Here is a 16,822-nt window from a genome sequence, read left to right on the forward strand (position 1 = left end):
GCGAACGACTGTTTACACGGAAGGATCTGCGAATTTTTTGCGAATGACGATTTAAGAACATGTTGTAAGATCAAAATGAACGATTCCTCGCTCGTCGTTTGATCGTTCGCTGCGTTTACACGTACGATTATCGTTCGAATTTGATAGTTATTGCGCACGATAATCCTTACGTGTAAACGCAGCATTACTGGTGCTACTGAAACGGAGTCCCTGAGCTTACCCAGGGTTGTAAAAGCACTGCGTCATGCTGACTGTGTACGACACACTAAAGTTTAAATAAAGCTAAAGTACCACCGCCCTCCCTGTCCTCTGCAGGAATCTAACACCAGCTTAGGCCCATCAATGTAGTCTTCCTTTAAAACGTTCCCTGCTATGATGTCATGGACCCTGTTTTTACTTGAACCTGTAACACTTGTGACAGCGATTCTAAACCATGTGACCATCTTTTATGTTTAGCAGTCCTTAACCCTCTGCTCAGTTTCAAGGTTAATATCTTCTCAGTCATCAGTATCTTGGATTATGTAATTGATAGGAGTAAGTCGGTGCAAAGTGTGATACCCACTTCCAAACAACAAGCATGATCGCTTCAATGGTAATACCATCACTTTGGTATAGGATGTCAGCTATGAATTGTAAACCAATGTGTCAGTCATGGATGATGGACAGTGTTATGCATCATATAGAGCTTCATGGTATGAGATATAGCCATCATTGTCATCTCCAGCTTTATGGTTATATAAATGCAAAATTCCAAGCGGTTATCAAAACGGTTTTATTAAAACCAACTAGGGACGGTCCGAACGGAGTTCGGTTCGGGTTCGTACGAACCCGAGGTAATGATTCCCGCTGTCTGCCTGCTCCGTGCAGCGGGAGGACCGCCTGGAAAACTGGGATACAGCCATAGCCATAGGCATAGGCTGTATCCCAGTTCTCCAGGCGTTACTCCCGCTGTATCCGCCCGCTGCACGGAGCGGGCAGACAGCGGGAATCTGATGCCGAGCGTTCGGGTTCATATGAACCCGAACCTCGGAGGGTTCGGACCATCCCTAAAACCAACATATAAATAAATATAAATGGTAACACTGCAATATAAATGATCTCAAGGCACTCACCCTGACCTAGAATAGGCAACTGAGGCACAAATTCACTGGCCAAACTGGCTGCCAACACACCTGCTATTGGATAGGCAATGGCCCCCATGAAGTCGTCAGCTAGTGACTATGTTCTGGTATCGTCTAGTGCAGCAAACACGCTTTTCGGTCCATGATAAAAACTCACATCGGGCCATTTTGTGAGCCAGAGTTTTAGCGCAGACCGAAAAGTGTCGTTTGCTGCATTTTCAAGCTACAATCGAACACTCAAAGATTTATCAGAACGTAGTCATTAGGTGACTGTGGTAGAGCCAATAATGGGGTGTTCTGGGCAATGCACAGTCCCATGTAACACTCACTCATGCTGCAGTCTCCATCTCGTTCCTGCCTCAGCAGTCCCATGTAACACCCATGCTGCAGTTTCCATATTCTATCCCCTGCCCTGCAGTCCCATGTAACACCCATGCTGCAGTCTCCATATTCTATCCCCTGCCCAGCAGTCCCATGTAACACTAACCCATGCTGCAGTCTCCATATTCCCTGCACAGCAGTCCCATGTAACACCCATGCTGCAGTCTCCATATTCTATTCCCTGCCCAGCAGTCCCATGTAACACTCATGCTGCAGTCTCCATATTCCCTGCCCAGCAGTCCCATGTAACACTCATGCTGCAGTCTCCATATTCCCTGCCGAGCAGTCCCATGTAACACTCATGCTGCAGTCTCCATCTCGTTCCTGCCCAGCAGTCCCATGTAACACTCATGCTGCATTCTCCATATTCCCTGCCCAGTAGTCCCATGTAACACTCATGCTGCAGTCTCCATATTCTATCCCCTGTCCAGCAGTCCCATGTAACACTCACCCATGCTGCAGTCTCCATATTCCCTTCACAGCAGTCCCATGTAACTCCCATGCTGCAGTCTCCATATTCTATTCCCTGTCCAGCAGTCCCATGTAACACCCATGCTGCAGTCTCATTATTCCCTGCCCAGCAGTCCCATGTAACACCCATGCTGCAGTCTCCATATTCCCTGGCCAGCAATCCCATGTAACACCCATGCTGCAGTCTCTATATTCCCTGGCCAGCAGTCCCATGTAACACTCATGCTGCAGTCTCCATATTCCCTGCCCAGCAGTCCCATGTAACACTCATGCTGCAGTCTCTATATTCCCTTGCCAGCAGTCCCATGTAACACTCATGCTGCAGTCTCCATATTCCCTGGCCAGCAGTCCCATGTAACACTCATGCTGCAGTCTCTATATTCCCTGGCCAGCAATCCCATGTAACACTCATGCTGCAGTCTCTATATTCCCTTGCCAGCAGTCCCATGTAACACTCATGCTGCAGTCTCCATATTCCCTGGCCAGCAGTCCCATGTAACACTCATGCTGCAGTCTCTATATTCCCTGGCCAGCAATCCCATGTAACACTCATGCTGCAGTCTCTATATTCCCTTGCCAGCAGTCCCATGTAACACTCATGCTGCAGTCTCCATCTCGTCCCTGCCCAGCAGTCCCATGTAACACTCATGCTGCAGTCTCCATCTCGTTCCTGCCTCAGCTTTTCCCCACTGCACAGCTTGTGCATTAGTAACTGTGAATCCCCGCCCCTTCCTCCGAGAGGCCCCGCCCCCTGTGACATCATACCTACCAGCAGCCACTCCTTCCTAGCCTCTGCTGAAGCAGGGAGTGCCGGGAAATGTAGTTTCTGTGTAGTTCTACCTGCTTTGTAGGTGACTGCCATCCAGGAAATAGAAGTTGTTGTTGTCTCGGGCGGTTGGTGTTCAGGAGGTAGGTGGGCTTGTGTTTCTGTGATAGATACATGAGAGAGATGGGGAGGGCTAATGTATACACATAGAAGTCTATATAACTTTATGGCTGATAGAGCCGTGTTCACATATGTACATGAATTCCCTCACACTTAGTGTAGGAGGGGGCTCCTGTACTGGTATATGGTGTGGTACATTATGGGGGGCTCTGATACATGTGGGGTCTGTACATCGGCCACGAGAACTCTTAGGACGTTCTTCAGTCGTTGTGTTGTGAACAAGCGGCTGATTCCTGATCCCATTGGCTGATGACGGATCTGAAGAAGAGACTGGAGTCAGTAGATATGGACGTGTATAGTCTGGGTAAGGACGTCGCCGTGGGCTTCTGTGCCCTGATGTCTGTAATGGTAGTCCAGGAGGGCCGTCGCTGCTGAGATACATATATACCGGGCCCATAGGTAAGAGATATAGAGCCGTACTTCCCCTCTTCCACACTTTCCATCAGTAGTTTGTTTGCGTATATGCGACTTTTTGGTCACTTTTTAGTACATTTTTTTTCCAATTTGGTACAGTTTAATGAGGGGTCAATTACACTTTTAGGTCATGTTCACACAACGTATATTTTCGTAAAAGTATGTCCGTTGTTGCCGATTGCAACAACAGCATGATTAATACGAAAATATACGTTACCTAGCCTCTATGGAATCCCGGCCGGAGCGTATACACATGGTATACACTCCCTAAAGATCATCTTTTCAGAGACCGGCTGTTCCGTGGTCCGGCCGGGTCATGGAACGGCCGGTCTCTTACATAATGTGCACATAGCCTTAGGGTGCGTTCACACATACACCATCCGCAACAGATCAGCAGCAGATTTGATGGCCCAGATTTGATTTGCTTTGAATCTGCGCCATCAAAGCTGCGGCGGATCCTTGATGTGTGAACGCACCCTTAATGTTTTAATATGGGTTAGGATTTTTTATTATTAGGGTATAAACACACACACCGTATATGCAACAAATACGCAGCAGATTTGTTGGTACAAATTTGATGCTGTGTTCAGTTATTTAGATCTAATCTGCTGCGTATCGCTGCATATACGGTGTGTGGGTTTATACCCTAACAAGACTTTTTTCTTTTTTTTTTTCAGCTGTAATAGGTCGTAGCACCGCTAGGGGGCACCAACATACACTTTACTGATTTCTCAATTGATCATTGAAGTATACAATCCATCACCAAGACGGGATCAGCGCCATTCTGCCACAGAGGCCCAGCCAGGTAAGAAGCAGCACCCGGTAGCCACACACTGCTGTCATACGGTTGCCAGGAACAGACTTTAACCCCTTAGTGACCCATGACGTATCTGATACGTCATGGTGCCGCGGGGGGTGTTCAGAGCGGGGTCCCGCCGGGACCCCGCTCTGAACGGCGCTGATCCCGGCTGACATGTGCAGCCGGGCAGTGCCTCTGTTAGCCGGCGCGGGTCCCGTTGCCGCGCCAGCTAATTAAGCCTCTAAGTGCAGCTGTCAAACCTGACAGCTGCACTTAGAGGCTTCAGACCTCACGTCCCTGGTGTCTAGTGGGACGGATCGCATTGCGCGGGGGGGAGATCCGTTCTTCTGGCCGGCCCGGGCTTCAGCGTCGGAATGACGCTGATCCCGGCTCGGCAATAGATTGCTATGGCCTGCAGCAGGCCATAGCAATCTATGACCGATCTCATCGATCTTTGCTGTGTATATACAAGTCCCCCAGGGGGGCTTCTAGTTACAGTAAAAATAAAAGTAAAAATGTTTTTTTATTAATAAAAAATCCCCTCCCCCATTAAAAGTCCAAATCACCCCCCTTTTCCCATTTTATAAATATAAAAAAATAAACATATTTGGTATCGCCGCGTGCGTAATCGCCCGAACTATTAATTAATCACATTCCTGATCTCGCACGGTAAATGGCGTCAGCGCAAAAAAATTCCAAAGTGCAAAATTGCGCATTTTTGGTCGCATCAAATCCAGAAAAAATGTAATAAAAAGTGATCAAAAAGTTGCATATGCGCAATCAAGGTACCGATAGAAAGATCACATCATGGCGCAAAAACTGACAGCTGACACAGCCCCATAGACCAAAGGATAAAAGCGCTATAAGCCTGGGAATGGAGCGGTTTTAAGGAACGTATATTTGTTAACAATGGTTTGAATTTTTTACAGGCCATCAGATAATATAAGTTATACATGTTATATATCATAGTAATCGTAACGACTTGAGGAACATATATAACAAGTCAGTTTTACCATAGGGCGAACGGCGTAAATGCAACACTCCCTGAAATCAAAACAAATTCCTTTTTTTTTTTTTTCAATTTGACAGCGCAAATTATTTTTTTCCGGTTTCGCAGAATTTGTTATGTAAAAATAATGCCTGTCATTGCAAAGTACAATTGGTTTTGCAAAAAATAAGCGCTCATATACGTCTCTAGGTGAAAAAATGCAAGCGCTATGGACTTTTAAACATAAAGTGGAAAAAGCAAAAGTGCAAAAATGAAAATTGGCTTTGACCAGGGGTTAAACAGGGAGCAGGTCATAAGTGAAAGGCTGAGATTTCTCCTCTTTTCAAATCCATTCCTGGCTTTGGCTTCCAAAATCTGTCAGATAAATCTCTCTGTGTAAACGCACCATTACACAAGACAATTATTGGCCAGACTTTGGAATTCTCTGCGTCATCATTTTATATTTACGTAGTACGGTTGAAAAAAGACTCATGTCCATCAAGTTTAACCAAGGAGGGGATGGAGGGAGGGAAGGGGGAGGGGTGATAGGTTCTATACTTATGTATTTATATTATTTTGTTCTAAAAAACAGTCTAAACCTATTTTGAAGCCGTCTACTGAATCGGGTTCCAGAACTAGACAGCATACTCCAGATGAGGCCGCACCAAAGCTTTATAAAGTGGTAATATTATATCCCTGTCCCGTGAGTCCATGCCTGTTTTAATGCATGACAATATCCTGCTGGCTTTAGAAGCAGCTGACTGACATTGTGTGCTGTTCTGTAGTCTATTATCTACAAGTACACCCAGATCCTTCTCCATCAGTGACTCTCCCAGAGTAACTCCCCCCAGGACATATGATGCATGCGGGTTATTAGTACCCAGGTGCATAACTTTACATTTATCCACATTGAACCTCATTTGCCAAGTGGACGCCCAAACACTCAGTGTGTCTAAGTCATCCTGTAATATCTGCACATCCTCCATAGACTGTACTGTACTACAAAGCCTGTAACATCTGCACATCCTCCATAGACTGTACTGTACTACAAAGCCTGTAACATCTGCACATCCTCCATAGACTGTACTGTACTACAAAGCCTGTAACATCTGCACATCCTCTATAGACTGTACTGTACTACAAAGCCTGTAACATCTGCACATCCTCTATAGACTGTACTGTACTACAAAGCCTGTAACATCTGCACATCCTCCATAGACTGTACTGTACTACAAAGCCTGTAACATCTGCACATCCTCTATAGACTGTACTGTACTACAAAGCCTGTAACATCTGCACATCCTCCATAGACTGTACTGTACTACAAAGCCTGTAACATCTGCACATCCTCCATAGACTGTACTGTACTACAAAGCTTGTAACATCTGCACATCCTCCATAGACTGTACTGTACTACAAAGCCTGTAACATCTGCACATGCTCCATAGACTGTACTGTACTACAAAGCCTGTAACATCTGCACATCCTCCATAGACTGTACTGTACTACAAAGCCTGTAACATCTGCACATCCTCCATAGACTGTACTGTACTACAAAGCCTGTAACATCTGCACATCCTCCATAGACTGTACTGTACTACAAAGCCTGTAACATCTGCACATCCTCCATAGACTGTACTGTACTACAAAGCCTGTAACATCTGCACATCCTCCATAGACTGTACTGTACTACAAAGCCTGTAACATCTGCACATCCTCCATAGACTGTACTGTACTACAAAGCTTGGTGTCATCTGCAAAGATAGAAACATTGCTGTTAATTCCATTCTCAATATCATTAATAAACAAGTTAAACAGAAGAGGGCCCAGTTCTGACCCTTGGGGTACACCACTTATTACCGGGGACCATTCGGAGTAGGAATCATTGACCGCCACTCTCTGGGTACGATTATTAAGCCAGTTTCAATCCAGTTACAGACTAAACTTTCCAAACCCTTAACTTACCCATCAGACTTTCATGAGGGACTGTGTCAAACCCTAGGTACATTATATACCGTTCGCTCCGAAAGGCTATGTTCACACCGAAGAATAGGCAAGGAATTGAAAAGGAAAGTTTTATGCTTGAAATTTCCTCTTCTTCAGCTCTGGCGGAATTGGCACGGAGAGCAGAAATTCAAAGCCCTATTGACTTTTATGTAATTTCTCTAACAGAATCCTGACGTGTCAGTTCTTTGGGCGAAAAGCGAATCCGCAACGAGTAATTTTCGCCCTGTGAACAACAGAGTGAAAATCCCACTGAACACAATGGGACGTTGCTTTGTACATATTTTACAGCCGGAATTCAAGCAGCATACGTGTAAAATTAATCATGGATTCCGCTTGAAATTCCTTAGTGAGAACATACCCAACCTGTATAAAACTTTGCACCACTGCACTGACATTCCCTTTAAATTTTCTTTAACTATTATATTTCAGGGATTTTCTCAACGAATCTGTAAAATGGAGGAAAACTCTAAACCTCTGACCAGTTTGGCGTGGACCTCCGGCCAATCGACCTGCCCCAAAGGCCACAGCATAGTAAGTCATTGGTTTTGCTTGATCTCACCACTTTTTAACGGGATCTTCCGTCGATCCAATATGGGGGCTTCAAACTCGCCGCCCTCCAGTTGTTGTATATCTACAATTTCCCTCTTGCCTGTAACTTTTGCTGTCCTGGTCCATGATGGGAATTGTAGTTTTGCAACAGCTGGAGAGCCACGAGTTTGACACCTGTGATCTAATGTGTATTGGGGCAAGTCCCAACATTGACAGATGATGCCTGGGAAAAGAAAGATTGGGCATGTTGGATTTTAATTGCTTGATCCTTTTGTTTTCGGAGAGACAAGCTGCCACCACTAGAGGAATCAATGGTTTACCTCCTTATACAGAACACTTGTGTATATAGGGTGGACAGGAGGGAACAGTCAGCCATTAGCTGTTGAGAGTGTATGGGCAGCCCTGGGTGATGATCTACCATATGTAAAGTCTGTCATTTGTTCCCTCCATAGGTTGTAGCCACCGCTGAAGGAGCCTCCGCCAACTTCTTAAAGGGGTTTAATCAGAAGTCAGCTCTTTATCTGTGTTACAGCACTACTCCGGAGGTGAGTTATCTCCATAACAAAGTGTACTAATCTGGCAATACTCCTGATGTATACCTCCCATATATACCATGACCCCAGAGGGCCACTCTTTTGACCCCATGAGGTGAATGGGAGCCTATAGATACGTCTTACATAGGCTCCAGAAGACTTTACAAACAGTGTGGCAGTAGCTTTATTGATTTCAGTGGGCATCATGCAATGCCTCATTTACCCTGTGGTGGCGCTATAGAGAATTAAACACTTGGTACTTTGTCCTTACCCAGATTCAATCACTGGGAGTCCCAACAAAGAGAGATCGTCCTATAGCGTGAGGAGTAGAAAAGATATCTTTCATTTGGACAGTCATTTTTAATACTGTCAGATGTAGTGGTTACCTGTTACTCGTGGGGAAAACAAGACAAAAAGTGTTAATTTCTTACTCTAGCGTCACCACAGGAGAGGAGTAGAATAACACAGTTCTACTCCACCCCTCCCCTCTCCATAGAGAACCATTAAGACAGGGGCAGAGCTTCAAACTGCTTTTTCATGATAAAAATGCATTTTTCGGCTAATAAACCCAATTACAAAGTTTCTTAAAATCACCTGGACTATTGATTTCTGCAAAAAATTTTTAAACAACAGTGACACTTTAACCCTTAGACGACCCAGGGCGTATAGTTACGCCATGGAAGTCTGTCCCCAGACGACCTAGGGCGTAACTGTACGCCCTGGGTGTTTCTCCCGCTATGAAGCGTGCTCCGGAGCGGTGAGCAGCCGGGACCTCGCCGGTAATGACACGCTGCAGCGATCGCGCTGCCGCGTGTCATTAACTCCTTAAACGCCGCGATCGCGGCGCGACCGCGGCGTTTAAGTGTAAGTGACAGGGGGAGTCCCCTGTCACTTACCGATCGGGACCCCCGCAGTGTGACTGCGGGGGTCCCGATCGGTAAAACGGACTGCCGGAGGTCTCTCACCTGCCTCCGTGCGGTCCGATCGGCGATCTGCTACTCTAAGCCTGCACAGGCAGGCTCAATGAGCAGATCGCCGATAACACTGATCAATGCTATGCCTATGGCATAGCATTCATCAGTGTAGAAATCAAAGTAGTGTATGTACAAGTCCCCCAAAGGGACTTCAAAAGTGTAAAAAAGAAACAGTTAAAAACACTAACACACAACCCCAAAACCCCTCCCCCAATAAAAGTCTAAATCACCCCCCTTTCCCATTATATAAATAAAACATATAAAAATAAATAAATAGATAAACATATAATATACTGTAGCGTGTGTAATTGTCCGATCTATTAAAATATAACAAGCGTCATTGCGAACGGTAAACGGCGTACACGAAAAGAGGGAAAAAAGTGCGGGGATTACCGATTTTATGTTACATTATATATATAAAAATTAATAAAAAGTGATCAAAACGTCCGATCTTCACAAATATGGTATTAATAAAAACTAGAGATCATGGCGGAAAAAATGCCACCCCATACAGCCCCGTAGGTGAAAAAATAAAACCATTATAAGCATCACAATAGGCCCATTTTATTTATAATTAATTGCCAAAAAAAAGGATTTCATTTAAAAAAAATATATAACATTAGAGAATCTGTGTAACCTGCATATGGTTGTGTTCGGACTGACCTATAGAATAATAGTATCATGTCGCTGTTACCATATAGTGCATTACGTAGACACAGGAACCCCCCAAACGTTACCATATTGCATTCTTATTTACAATTTCACCAATTTATATCTTCATAAATAATATATTTGGAATTCCATCATACATGTTATGGTAAAATGAATGATGCCATTACAAAGTACAACTATTCCTGTAACAAATAAGCCCTTATTTGGGCCTGGTCCTCAAAGGGTTAATTCCATACATGCCCCCCCCCCCCCCCCCCCAGTTCTGAGCTGCTGCTTTCTGCTGAAGGCACAGAAAACTGTGTGTGAGCTTTTCTCTCCATCTCTCCCTTCTTCCCCCTTCCTTCTGAGATGACAAGTCCCTGGCAGGCTTTATCTGCAACTTTGTAGCTTCTTTGTAATGCTGGGAAGGTTAATCTGAGGTCAAATTTCTGATGAACTAACTGTGATTATCCCTCCGGAATTATAAAGTTGCAGATAAGGACTTGTTTACATCAACCGTCTCGGAAGGGAGGGGGAGGAAGGGGTTGAGAGCAGAGACGGACTGAACAGCTCAGATACAGTTTTCTATGTCTTTAGCAGAAAGCAGCAGCTCAGAACTGAGGGAAGGAGGCAGAAAAGGTAAAGACATGTATGGAATGAATTATTAGTCTCCAGGAGGGGGGATGAGATACCACATAATATTTACCTAACCGGTTAGGGCTGCCTATAAAGGATCATTAGGGTTTCACAGGTTTATTAATTGTCATGTAAGGTTTACTCTGTGTTTCTCTGCTTGGACTTCACATGCCGGTGTCTTCATTGTGTCACTTATGTCTTTGGGTACCTACAGACCACCATAGAACAGGTGATCACTGAGGTGGTGTTGCTGAGTGAGAAGACCGCCTTACCAGTAGGGTTTGCCTTCATCGGGGAATATGTGGATCCCAGTAAGTATGTAACACTCTGTGATCCTTCCTGCTGAGTAACATAGCTGGTATGTCCTGCGTGGCTCACGCCATGTTATGTAATGGTGTAAACCTGTACAACGACAATGACAGATAAGTGGGTGTATCCACGCTGTGTAAATCCTCCTAATACTACCATGTAAACAAGTCTACGAGGGTGAAGTCACTTGTATCCTTTAATAGGTGCCTGATTAACATCGGTCAGTCGTAGAAGCTAGATCACATCCACTATCTGTATATAACTTTATTAAATGTATACATTGAGTAGCAGGAGTTAAGGTTGACGTGGCTGCTGCCACCAATGGCCGTGTCGGGAAGTGCAGGGCTTCAAAAGAGCTTGTCCTGGCATAGTTACAAATCGCAAGCGATAGTGAGCCTCCCCCGATGTCTATATAATACATGTTAGCATTAGAATAGACATTAAACTTGGGGAAGCTGTCTGTGTCACTAGTGCTGCAATTGCGATACAGTGTGGCAGAGCGAGCAGGGATAACTGTAACTGTAACCCGACCCAAATCAGGGCTTCAGCAGCTCTGCAGTTTCCAACACAGCCGTTGCAAGCAGCAGAGGGGTCGTGTCTCCCCTTACGGCTACCACTCAATGTTAAAAAAAATATATATATATAGTTTACATTTCCTTTAATGGAGTTGTATTAGTGCTGCGTGTGCGCTATACAAATAAAAATAAATAAAAGTAAAAAAATATATAAAAATAATTCTGCCACAATATCCCTTTAAAAAGCAGCTAAAACTCACTGGAAACCCAGCCTAAGCCTAAGTGAGGCCTGTTAGTAAAGCATATAACAACCCATTGCCTAAAGCCAAAAACCCTTTAAAGAGGTACTCCGGAAAAATCTTTTTCTTTCAAATCAACTGCTTTCAGAAAGTTATATAGGTTTGTAATTTACTTCTATTTAGAAATATTAAGTCTCCCCATACTTATCAGCTGCTGCATGTTCTGCAGGAAGTGGTGTATTCTTTTCAGTCTGACACAGTGCTCTCTACTGCTACCTCTGTCCATGTCAGGAACCGTCCAGAGCAGTATCAAATCCCCATAGAAAACCTCTTCTGGACAGTGCTGTTTTGGATTGCGGTGGCAACAGAGAGCACTGTGTCAGACTGGAGAGGATACACCACTTCCTGCAGGGCATAAAGCAGCTGATATATACTGGAAGATTATAGATTTTTAAAAAGAAGTAAATTACAAATCTATATAACTTTCTAAAACCAGTTGATTTGAAAGAAAAAGATTTTCTCTGGAGAACCCCTTTAAGTGAAGCTTCAGTTCTCTTGTGAAGAGAGAATCATATCTCAGTCCCTGACCAAGCCTTACTTGTCTTTACAGAGGTATCCGTGCCAAAGAAGAAACGTCTGTGCATTAAACTGAGTCCTGTGAGCACTGCCGACTCTGCTGTCGCTGACCTCAAACTAACAGTGAAAAGCAAGCAGCTTGGCGCACCGTACACTCGTATCGGGTAAGTGGTGAAGAGCTATCTAACCTCTCACCCAAAGCCTATCCCAGCGCTCCCGAGTCCATATGTGCACGAAGGGGGAGATTTATCAAACTGGTGTAAAGTAGAACTGGCCCAGTTGCCCCTAGCAACCAATCAGATTCCACCTTTCATTTTCCAAAGAGTCTGTAAGAAATGAAAGGTGGAATCTGATTGGTTGCTAGGGGCAACTGGGCCAGTTTCACTCTACACCATGTTTGATAAATCTCCCCCTATATAGTGCACATACTGTGCGCATTACTAATTTGTGGAGCCATCTACACGATCTGTGGAGGCCCCAGCGGTCAGACCCCCCCCTACTGATCAGCTTATCCTCTAGTTTACGGATAGGGAATAACAAGTTGAGATGATAATACCCCTTTAAGGCTGGGTTCACACTACGTTTTTGCAATCCGTTTAACGGATCCGTTTATTTTGACAGACGCAAAATTGAGGTCGACCACGTTTTGTGTCCATCAAAAAAAAAAAACTGATCTGTTTTGATCCGTTTTTATTTATAATGGAAGTCAATGGAAAAACAGATGCACACAGTTGCATCCATTTTTTTGCAATCCGTTTTTCATCCTTTTTTTTTTTTTTTTCTTCTAAAAACGGATTGCAAAAAACGTAGTGTGAACCTAGCCTAAGACAGGCATATAAAACCGATTCTAATAACCTTCCTCCAAAGACTTTTACCATTATTTGAAGCCTATAAATTTAGTTTGAAGCTAAAAAAAAAAAAAAGGGATGCTGGGAAATGTAGTTCTAGCTTCTCCTATTTGGGTTTTAATAAAAATCACTATAGCTGTTGGACTACAATAAGTGTACGACAAGAAGAATAGGACTTGGGACTTTTAACAACCAGATCAATAATATAATCGCGGTGTCCTCGCGTCTCCTCCCATCGTCTTGTTTTTCTGGTGACCCCAGTGATATGAGCGGCCTGGCTCTATGGTGCAAAAAGGTTCCTGTCTCCTTCCAGAAGCCTACTCCAAAGCCAAGAAACATCACATCGGGCATCCGAGGACTTTCCTTAGATAACGGCCTCCCAGCCCAGGCCAGGTAAGTACAAACCACACACCGGCAGAACAAGGTGTGATCGCTGTTTTCAGATGTGTAACACCCCCTCCGTCTCTTCCAGTAGCACAGTCCATATTCCCGCACTCGTAGCTCCGAAACCCAATGTAAGATCGCCCCAATCGGAACACCCGATATACGAGTCTAATGTCTATGGTGTATCTGGTAAGATCTTACTTTAAGTCTGTAATACCAAACCGAATATTTCTCCACCTAGTTCTAGTTTCTATTGTACAGATGTGTTTTTTGTGTTTCAGCTATTGATGGGATCCCCTTTACCATTCATCCTATGTTTGAAAGCAAGATTTCCAACCCTGCTGTGAGTATCTGGATTATGTAAACCAGTAACCTCTACCATTTGGCTGTCCAGTTTCTGTAAAACTACAACTTCCAGCATGCCCTTGGGTATTTATATAGCATACAGTGTAGAGGTGTGTATGTATACAGCTAAGTGTACAGGTGTGTATACAGTGTAAAGGTATGTATATAGTATCAGTGTGAAGGGTATATAGTGTACTTGGTACTTGATGGTAAATTTGTCCTGGAGATGTTACTAGATTGTATATTATATTAGATGGTAGTTGATGGTATACCAGGTGGTGCATGATGGAGCAGTAGATGGTACTTGATGTTGCCTGCTGTGATATTTGAGTCTACTGCCTTTCTGGATATGGTGGCTTGGGTCTCTGTGTAGATGGCTTCTCTAGAAATGGAGGCTTGGGTGTCAGGACAAGTAAGTGGCTTCTCTACTGATGACAGATTTAGTCTCTCAGTAGGTAGCTTCTCTAGAGGTGGTAGCTTGGGCCTCTCTGTAGGTGGATTCTCTAGAGATGGTAGCTTGGGCCTCTCAGTAGGTGGCTTATCTAGAGATGGTGGCCTGGGTCTCTCAGTAGGTGGCTCCTCTGGAGATGGTGGCCTGGGTCTCTCAGTAGGTGGCTTCTCTTGAGATAGTTGCCTGTTTCTCTCAGTAGGTGGCTTCTCTTGAGATGGTAGCTTGGGCCTCTCAGTAGGTGGCTTCTCTAGAGATGGTAGCTTGGGACTCTCAGTAGGTGGCTTCTCTATAGATGGTGACTTGGGTCTCTCAGTAGGTGGCTTCTCTAGAGATGGTGGCCTGGGCCTCTCAGTAGGTGGCTTCTCTAGAGATGGTAGCTTGGGCCTCTCAGTAGGTAGCTTCTCTAGAGATGGCAGCCTGGGTGTCTAAGCAGATGGCTTCACTGCCTGAGACATGGAGGCTTGGGTGTCTGAACAGGAGGCTTCTTTAGAGATGGTGAGTTGGGTCTCTTAGCTAGTGGCATCTTTAGAGATAGTTACTTGGCTTCTCTAAAGATGGAGCCTTCGGTGTCTGATTAGGTTGGCTTTACTTCCTAAAATGCCTGCTGGTGGCTTCAATGTGATGGCCATCTTAAAAAGTTCTTAAAAGTGGTTGCTTCAGACAAATTTAAAGCAAATGTACCACTGCATTGTGGGGATGGCGGTGGTGTGGTCATTTTTTTAAATCGACACCTGCTCCAACGCATGGCGCCAATAAATTCCAGAGCACCGGCCGGCATGAAGCACTGGGGGCGGGCTGTGATGATCTCCCTTCCCCTCTGTGACGCAGCTATATTGATTCTAATGGAACCGCATCACAAAGGGTAGGGGAGATTGTCATACTGTAGGCCTGCCCCCAGTGCTTTACGTCGGGCCAGTGCTCGGTAACAGACCGGCGCTGTTCATGTAAAAAAACCAAAGTGATGTACCTAATGGTACATTCACTTTTACCACTTTCCTCTTGTGCAGTAATTTGTCGAATACTACCAGTTTTTCCCCAGTAAGCATCTCTCCAATCCACCAACAAGACGAAACTCATAGAAATCTAATTTCTCACCAATAGAACAGTGAATTGTTGTCTTGGTAAAAACCTAGACGTGCCAGATTTCTGCTCAATAAGCAAAACTCACCGAGTGACCCAGTGTGGGCTGCACCTCCATTCGCCAAACCTTGATACACTTTACAGCAAATAATATTAGGTTTCTTGCCTTGGATTATGCAGTTTAGGGGATCCCAGTATGTTAGCTTATGGTCACTGTCTGATATGTCAGTTCCAGCATCTATTAAATGTCTTATTCTTTCCCTGTAGGTAAGCTTTTCTAACTTCATGGATCTTCGAATCAAAACCTTGGCTGATATTGAGAATGAGGTAAGTCCTGGAACACATGAAATCCCGAGGACAATGTGACCTTTATATTCAACAGACACTGTGCTAAACTCTGTGGAGCTGGATAATTTTTAAATGGTTTACAGAGAACACTGAGATATAATGTTATGGACACTATGGGGGGGATTTATGAAGTCTTATATTAGGCCCCGTCCCCTTTTCCCTGGCAGGATTCACTAAGAGGCACACGCGTAAATCATGATAAATGAGGCCACGCCTCCTCCCCACCTTGTCACACCCCCTCCCCAAGCTCCCCCAGCCCACTCATCGGGCGAGCGGGGCATAGGGCAGGTGTATGCCAGGGAGAAGGGGCGAATCTGCACCTTCTCCCTGGCGTACCCCTCGGGCAGATGTTTAATAAATGTCCCTCTATCTATCTCCTATCTATCGACGCTTGAAAATAGTGATGTGATATCACCGAAACGTTGCGTCTTTGGATTGCTGCACTAATGATTTTAAATAAATCACAGTTTCTCTTCACGACAACCTTGTGTGCTGCGAAGTTTCTGCTTATATCTATCTATTATTTATCAATCTATTGCTACGTTTACACGAATCGATAATTCACCCGATCGTACGATTAACGATGTTGGAGTAACAGTTTTTTTTTCATAATGATCAGCATTTAGACGGTACGCTATATCGTACGGAAAATTCATTTTGCGATCGCGTAAGCCTATCTCACACATTGGTTAAATCGGTGAACGACTGTTCACACGGAACGATCTGGAAATTTTTTGCGAACGATCAACAACGATTTGAGAAGTTGTTGAAAGATCAAAATGAACGATTTCTCGCTCGTCGTTTGATCGTTCGCTGCGTTTACACGTACGATTATCATTCGAATTCGATCGTTATTGTGCAAATTCCCACTATAATCGTTCTGTGTAAACTTAGCATATCTCCTATCTATCTGTATAATATCTATCTATTTTTAGTCCCAGTCATTCACTTCACCATCATAATCCACCATTGTAACCCTCTATCCTTTTCAGTACGACTATGGATTTGTGGTGGAGCGCTCCGCTTGTGCCAGATGACGATGATCCTGCTGCTCGGCGATGGATTTGTACAGTGATGGAGACCAGCAATAGAAATATCTTTATATAATGTACAGTTGTGACCCCCCTGCAGCTTTATAACCATGTACTGGATGCTCTGCTCCCTGGTGACTTCAGATATCCCCATTGTTTTATAGTTAAGACTTCATTGTTCTTCTTAATATGAAAAGATAAAATGGGGACCAATTTTGTAAATGCA

At 44.4% G+C, this 16,822-nt stretch overlaps 1 protein-coding gene across 3 annotated transcripts; it reads left to right on the plus strand.

The window, feature by feature from the left end:
- Positions 1-2,752: 2,752 nt before the first annotated feature.
- On the plus strand, positions 2,753-16,822 carry MVB12A (multivesicular body subunit 12A). 3 transcript variants are annotated; one of them, XM_069943711.1, is made up of 10 exons: positions 2,753-2,882; positions 7,557-7,658; positions 8,129-8,221; positions 10,685-10,781; positions 12,144-12,273; positions 13,219-13,350; positions 13,430-13,530; positions 13,623-13,684; positions 15,485-15,544; positions 16,558-16,822. In XM_069943711.1, the coding sequence occupies exons 2-10, from the start codon at positions 7,581-7,583 to the stop codon at positions 16,600-16,602; spliced, it is 798 nt and encodes a 265-aa protein (XP_069799812.1). In that variant the 5' UTR covers positions 2,753-2,882; positions 7,557-7,580; the 3' UTR covers positions 16,603-16,822. The 3 variants fall into 3 exon arrangements, with proteins under 3 accessions (XP_069799812.1, XP_069799814.1, XP_069799813.1); XM_069943713.1 differs by having other exon boundaries at positions 2,755-2,882; positions 13,433-13,530; XM_069943712.1 differs by lacking the exon at positions 2,753-2,882 and adding an exon at positions 4,024-4,138.

This window comes from Dendropsophus ebraccatus, chromosome 10 (assembly GCF_027789765.1).
Source record: "Dendropsophus ebraccatus isolate aDenEbr1 chromosome 10, aDenEbr1.pat, whole genome shotgun sequence".
Classification (NCBI taxonomy): domain Eukaryota; kingdom Metazoa; phylum Chordata; class Amphibia; order Anura; family Hylidae; genus Dendropsophus; species Dendropsophus ebraccatus.

Bases quoted from the DNA above. Each gene is read 5' to 3' on its own strand.
- MVB12A (XM_069943711.1), top strand. From the start codon at position 7,581: ATGGAGGAAAACTCTAAACCTCTGACCAGTTTGGCGTGGACCTCCGGC. The intron at 13,531-13,622 runs GTAAGATCTTAC...TTTGTGTTTCAG, and splicing joins TAATGTCTATGGTGTATCTG to CTATTGATGGGATCCCCTTT. The intron at 15,545-16,557 runs GTAAGTCCTGGA...TATCCTTTTCAG, and splicing joins TGGCTGATATTGAGAATGAG to TACGACTATGGATTTGTGGT.